The sequence below is a fragment of the Sinocyclocheilus rhinocerous genome, unplaced genomic scaffold, assembly GCF_001515625.1.
Source record: "Sinocyclocheilus rhinocerous isolate Xijiao unplaced genomic scaffold, SAMN03320098_v1.1 scaffold2219, whole genome shotgun sequence".
Classification (NCBI taxonomy): domain Eukaryota; kingdom Metazoa; phylum Chordata; class Actinopteri; order Cypriniformes; family Cyprinidae; genus Sinocyclocheilus; species Sinocyclocheilus rhinocerous.
This window is the reverse complement of record NW_015644357.1, coordinates 151,767-158,794: the sequence shown is the minus strand read 5'-3', so window position 1 is coordinate 158,794 and position 7,028 is coordinate 151,767. Positions and strand designations below refer to the sequence as shown.

At 36.1% G+C, this 7,028-nt stretch overlaps 1 protein-coding gene across 2 annotated transcripts in view; it reads right to left on the bottom strand.

Annotated features, from left to right (window-relative positions):
- Positions 1 to 7,028, bottom strand: part of LOC107758207 (glycosyltransferase-like protein LARGE1) — a 36,631-nt gene that overhangs the window by 2,234 nt on the left and 27,369 nt on the right. For both annotated transcript variants that reach the window (XM_016575889.1, XM_016575890.1), the window contains 3 exons: positions 4,619 to 4,897; positions 3,653 to 3,799; positions 3,221 to 3,416 (listed from right to left, as the gene is read on the bottom strand). In XM_016575889.1, coding sequence (XP_016431375.1) covers positions 3,221 to 3,416; positions 3,653 to 3,799; positions 4,619 to 4,897 — 622 coding nt within the window. The remainder of the gene's footprint in view (positions 1 to 3,220; positions 3,417 to 3,652; positions 3,800 to 4,618; positions 4,898 to 7,028) is intronic.

Here is a 7,028-nt window from a genome sequence, read left to right as displayed (position 1 = left end):
TCTGGTGAAACTGATTGCAGGGATATAACTAAAGACAGGACAAACTAACAAAAACATAAAAACAACTGCAGAGCACGCCACGGAGGCAGCCATTATCGGCGCCATCTTGACTTGACTAGTGCTGTCAATATACAGTATATATTTTGAAAATATTTACCTGTACTTACATGTATATGTTACAAGACAATGACCCTAAGCACACAGCTAAAATAACGAAGGAGTGGCTTCACAACGACTCTGTGACTGTTCTTGAATGGCCCAGCCAGAGCCCTGACTTAAACTCAATTGAGCATCTCTGGAGAGACCTAAAAATGGCTGTCCACCAACGTTTACCATCCAACCTGGCAGAACTGGAGAGGATCTGCAAGGAGGAATGGCAGAGGATTCCCAAATCCAGGTGTGAAAAACTTGTTGCATCTTTCCCAATAAGACTCATGGCTGTATTAGATCAAAAGGGTGCTTCTACTAAGTACTGAGCAAAGGGTCTGAATACTTAGGACTATGTGATATTTCAGTTTTTCTTTTTTAATAAATCTGCAAAAATGTCAACAATTCTGTGTTTTTCTGTCAATATGGGGTGCTGTGTGTACATTAATGAGGAAAAAAAATTAACTTAAATGATTTTAGCAAATGGCTGCAATATAACAAAGAGTGAAAAATTTAAGGGGGTCTGAATACTTTCCGTACCCACTGTATGTGTGTGTACTGTGTACATTTATTTTGTATATATAAAGACACACAAATACAGTATATATTTTGAAAATCTTTACATGTATTTACATGTATATGTTTATATTCATATAATTTATATTATATATAAATATATTTAGTATATAACACATTTCTCTTAAATATATACGTGAATATGGGGTGCTGTGTGTACATTAATGAGGAAAAAAAATTAACTTAAATGATTTTAGCAAATGGCTGCAATATAACAAAGAGTGAAAAATTTAAGGGGGTCTGAATACTTTCCGTACCCACTGTATATTACGTAAACAAAAACTTTTATTTTGGATGCGATTAATCGCTTGACAGCACTAGTTTTAAGATTCTTTTAAGAACAGTTCTGAGTTGTTCATCCAATTCAGTTGTTGAGGGAGTCATTAGACTGATAACTCATGAGTTCAAGACTGACTGATTCATGACCATTAACCAATCCACTAAAAAGAACAGTTCTCAGTTCACACTCAATTCTGACTGCCATCTCAAATTGCACATAAACACTTACACAAAATATTTTTTGTGTTATAGTAATAGTTCGATCACATTGTAAAGAGAGAAAGATGTCAAATTTGCCATCATTCCCTCAGTATTAAGAGTATTAGAAACACTCACACAGCAGCATTAACTAGTTTCTGTAATTTCATGGCAAGTTTATATCACAAAATATAGTGTTATAAATGTACAGTAAATAAAAAAAAAATGATACAATAAAAAACCTTTGCTACATTTATGATGTTAATAACAGTCAAAATGCATCATTGCAATCTGTGAAAAAGGTTCATTAAAGGAACAGTTGATGAAAAAAATTTAAATATGTTGAAAATTTGCTCACCCTCAAGCGATTCACTATTTTGTTTCTATATCGGAAGAGATTTGGAGAAATTAACCATTACATCACTTGCTTACCAATGGATTCTCTGCATAAAGTTCCAACAGCTGATAAAAACGATTCTAATTTATTAATTAACATATCTATCATTAACATCTTGTAAATTGAAAAGCATTGTTTGTAAGAAACAAATCCATCATCAAGTGTTTTAACGTTTAAACCGCCACCCCAAGTCAATCCCTTCTGTCAAAATGCACCATGTTTGTTTAGAGCTGAGCTTTTGGACTGTTTTTGCTTGTAAACAGTACTTGATCTGTACATATTTCTCTCCTGATTCAGATGAGACAACTTTTTCACTAGAGAAAGCAATATTATGGATAGAGGAATCGTATTTTAGACAAGCAACGATTTGAAGTTAAAAATGCCTTGATGGATTTATTATAAACATGCAGGTTTTCATTTCACAAGACATTAACTGATGAACTGAAGTTGTGTGGATTACTTAAAGGTCACATATTTTACACCTTTCTGGAGTTTTATTTTAAGTCTTGATGTCCTTAAGAATATATATTTGCGGTATAAGTACCAAAAACCATCTCAATATATTTTTACAGCTCCTCTCTCAGGAGCTCTGCAAAGAACAGGTCGATTTTGGCCTGTCTAATTAATATTCATGAGCCTCTCTTCTGATTGGCCTGTTGATTTCTGAGTGACGCACGGCCAGGACAACCACAGGTAACTAGGGTCATGTATGCTGTAGCCTGCTGTGTGATACTCACAAGTAAGGTCAATAGAAACACCGGTAATGATGGTCACTGCTGAGGGAAATGTTGCCTTACATGTTTGAGCCGAAGTCAGACCCCGAATCGGCAATGACAGGAGACAACCAACCACCTCCTCAAACGTGCTTACAACAGGAAATGTTCACACATGTTTTTTTTTTTTCATGTTGCGCTCTACCCCTAGACGGGGCGTAACACCATAGACTTATAGTCTAAATGAAACAATTTGCAACTGTTACTATTATTACATTGTATACAAAACTTTTTATTATGCTTGTTATAGAGTGACGCCGGTGGCGCGGTTGTCACAGCGACCGTCACAGCCCTACTGTGCAATGATGTAGTTTCCTGACATCCAGACTGAACAGCATTTTCTCGACATGTTTCCGTGTTGTTGTTGCTCAGCAATGGCATGGACGCGATGTTGTCAGGGGGTTTGGCAAAAGGAGAGTGGGACGGTGTGCAGTGCTCGGGGTGGTGACTGAAGGCGGTGACTGAGTAGTTCTGATGTCACCTTTTTACGGAAGTCACAACGGTTCGTGAAAAATCACAGCTATTTTATGCAGGCTGTGTGCATTTGACTGTGGATTGACTGTTTTGAAACTTATATGGTAGTTACATGGCACCTAGACCTCATTTATCATGAAAAAAGCCAGGAAATTTCAGTTTTGACAATATGGGACTTTTAAGGATTGTTGTGATGTTCTTATCACCTGTTTGGACATTCAGACGGCACCCATTCACTGCTGAGGATCCATTGGTGAGCAAGTAATGTAATGCAAAATGTCTATGACAAAAAAATTCATCTACATCTTGGATTGCCTGAGGGTGAGCAAATTGTAATATTTGGGTGAACTATTCCTTTAATGAATATAAGGGTTACCTGAGCGTCCAGCTCCATGATGTGAGCTACTTTATTCCACCCAAACCCCACAAAGCGCCGGTCGTACTCTGGGCTTTCTCTTCTGACCATAACATACGGCTCAAAGTCGGCCTCCCACTGAACTCGGTATGGTGTTGTAGCAGTTCTCCATTTGGCAAAGTCTGTTGGAGCGTGACCTTTTGTCCAGACATGATATCTGTGGACAAGCAAATTACTTCACTTTATTAAGTCAATATTAACTTTATTAAGTAAAACTGTCAAGAATTTTCTAAATAAATTCATTAATAAATACTATTCAGATTGGTTGGTTCAATCAAAAAATTGATATTAACTGATATATTATATTAACTCATGAATGATTCCGTCACATCAGAGAAAATCTCATCTGCCATTACTTTTGAATTAATTTTATTTTTTTCTTCGAGTAATCACCTGAATGTGAACAGAGTGCCCATGTCGAGCTGTGACAGGAGCTCTGCTTTTGATTTGGGAAAGGACAGCCGATAACGCAGAGTTTCAAATGCCGGAATCACAAGAGCCTTTTTAGTGTTCCCCATATCAAGCTGAACAACCGATTTCCTGAGACAGAAACCAGATGGATTATTTGTGGAATGGATTGTAATGATTTGTACTCTTGTTCACAACCTAAGAACATTTTGTTGGCACCAAAAACGAAAAACATGCTTTAATATACAGTATATGGGTTGAAACTCTTGTATTTCTTCCGATTTCAGAGCAAAATGAGTTTTCCAATCAGCTTTCATCAGATACAATAGCATTCACTTAGTATCTTACTATATTTTGTTTGAAGCAAACATACACTCCAGAGTTTGTTTTCAGTTGCAGATCTGTGTACGATTTTCTCCCCTTAATATTTTTAATATTTAAAAAAGTGACAAAATGTTTTTTTTTTTATGTTTTAGGCACATTATTTAATCAGAGGCAATTTCTCCTTTCTTTATCAGTATTTCATTGTTATATTGTCAAGCTCAGTTGTTGAACACTCTTTTAGACAATTTTCTTTAAAGAAAAAAAAGCACAATAATGTTGACAATATATGAAGGGCCTGATTTTGGAATATGATTTTGTTGAAATAAGTAACATTTTCAAACACTAAATGATTAAAAAAATTAACAATAATCAGTCACAAAATGCACCTGAGAATGACCCACATCGAGTTGAATACTAAAATGACATTTTCTTTTGCACAAAACTTTTTAAAAGAGAACTGTCATGTTTTGTTGAATTATTCCGTGTGATTTATTGTGGAGAACACCAAATGGAGTGACAGTACCAGAATTTACTCTGTTCCTATGAAAATTATGGGTATCAGTTGTGATGAGATGAAACCAAAATTGACCAACAATGTTTTACCAATGTAAATTTAGCTTTTCTCACCTGAGGTACTCATAGAGTCCATACATGGGCAAAAAGTCAATATCCGACAGAAACATGTAGGGTGTGTTGGCCTGCCCCATAGCAACATTACGCAGCAGGTTAACAGGGTAGAACTGGCCTTCTTTATAGACTATGTGGTATCCCACGTTGCTCCTGCTCATCAGGACCTCAGAGCCCTGAGCGTATCGCAGGAACTGCTGGGCTTCAGCATCTGAGAGGTAGAGGGCCAGACTGATGGGCCCTTCCCAGTGTTTACAGATGGCCTCTAGCATCTGAAGTCTGGAACAAAGAAACACTCCAGTAACTGACCAAAAATATATAATATATACAATTTTATACAGTGGGTCTGAAGCCACACACATTGGTTTATATCCTTTTGCTTCAATGACAAAAGCACTGGTGCTGACGTGAGCAGTTTTGGAGCTCATACTGGATATATTTCTCTTATTTGTCAGCATATCATTCCTACGTACCTTATGGTGTTTACATAGTAAAAAACTGTTATCGATAACTTAACGTTTATTTCACATAATGTAAATTCTCTGATATTTTAGAGTGTGGTTCATTATGATACAGCATCTTAAGTTTGTGCGTCAAGTTAATTGGTGTACCAATAAATAATATAAAATAATTTAAATAAAATAAATAATTTTATAGAGCATTCATATTTTTATTCGTGTATAGTCAAAAAATTCTTCAGAACTGAGCATAACTAAAAATATATATATACATCGCTACAGAGTTTTCAGACCTGATCATACCCTAATATTTTCAGGTTATCTCAAAACTGTGGAAAAGTATACACAACAGTTTAACATACTAAATGGACTGCAATTCTGTCCCTCAGAGCCTCACTTTCATTCAAGTCAAACTAGATGTGGCATCTACTCTGACAGCCTTATTGCCCTTGAGTGCTGTAACTTGGCTGTCAAAGAGGTTATGCCCTCAAAGATGACAATGAATTGTATCCCACAGTGTTGACAAGGACGATAACCCTCTGCCACTGGCACTGACTGATGCGTAGGTTATCTGGGATTCTGGAGTAGCCCATACATGCCTGACTAAACAACCAACGCTCATTACACTGATCACAAAAGCTGTGAAGCTTTGACTCAATACATTTGAATCAGGTTTATTTCCAGAAGCAATTTGCCAGTTAATGTCATCAGTGTGATTAATGATGACAAAGCAGCTTAATTTAAATGAGTTCAGCCCAAAGCGTGAATGCCACTGAGTATGATCAGAAGTAGATTATAGGATACAGTGTGGTTCATTTAGCAGCAAACTAATCTCAGTATTCATTTACAACATTAACACAGCCACTGTTACAGTTGCATGTTTATTCAGTTAAAATAATATTCCATTTCCTTTGCATCAACAAAACTGTAGGACTTATGATTATATGAACCATTTTGGGCCATATCTATGAAGTCCCTAAAGTAACATTTGTCATTAAGGACCTTTGAAAGCTTTTAAAATCTTCAAAAACATCCAATTAAAACACCAACAATATTTATATTATATTATCAGTCATGTTAGAAAATACAGAACCCTTAACGTGAAACCGTCTTTCACATGTGCACAAGAAAATTTCACACAAAAATAAAATTAAATAAGCACTTTACATAGACAAAAGTTGTTGTTGTTTTTTTGTGGCACCGCAATAGTTACATGTGAGGGCTCCCTATATAGACTTATTTAAAATAACTGCCAATTTTATTAAGAATCATTCCAGAAATATTGTTTATGAATTTACGATGCAATTGAAAAACAGAATGCCATTAAGGACCCGGCTGAAGTCTTACTCAAGGAATATTCCATAAGTTCAACTGACAGCACGATAGCAAGCTGGTGTATAACAATATTATTAGTGTTTACATTATGAGATTTTCAAGCAATGATACGGTAACTGTCTCAGAAAATACTGTTGTCGTTGGTCAGCGTTTTTTTTACTGACTGAACATGTTCAAAATGTTTTGTTTTTTTCTCAGATCATGGAATGTTTGAAAAATAACATACAAAAATCTGGTGTTGGTCTGTGTCTGTCAGTGTAGTGTGAATTAGTCTAAAGAGCACCAAAGGGACAATTATTGTGTGTTGTCAAGTCAACAAGTCTGAAGGAAAGTAGATGCGTATGCACAGGTAAGCTTCTCTGTCCAGTTGTATTTTTGGTCACACTTTATTTTAAAGGGGTCAGCCAGCGGATGGCAATTTTCCACAAGATGATATGATTCTTTAGGGTCTTAATGAAAAGTCTATAACATACTTTGGTTAAAATTTCTCAATGGTAGTGTAAAACAACACCCTTTTTACCCTGTCAAAATCAGCTCTGTTTTCAGTAACCCGTTTTAGTGCATGTTCCTTTAAATGCTAATGAGCTCTGCTGACCACGCCCCTCTCTTCCGTGGGG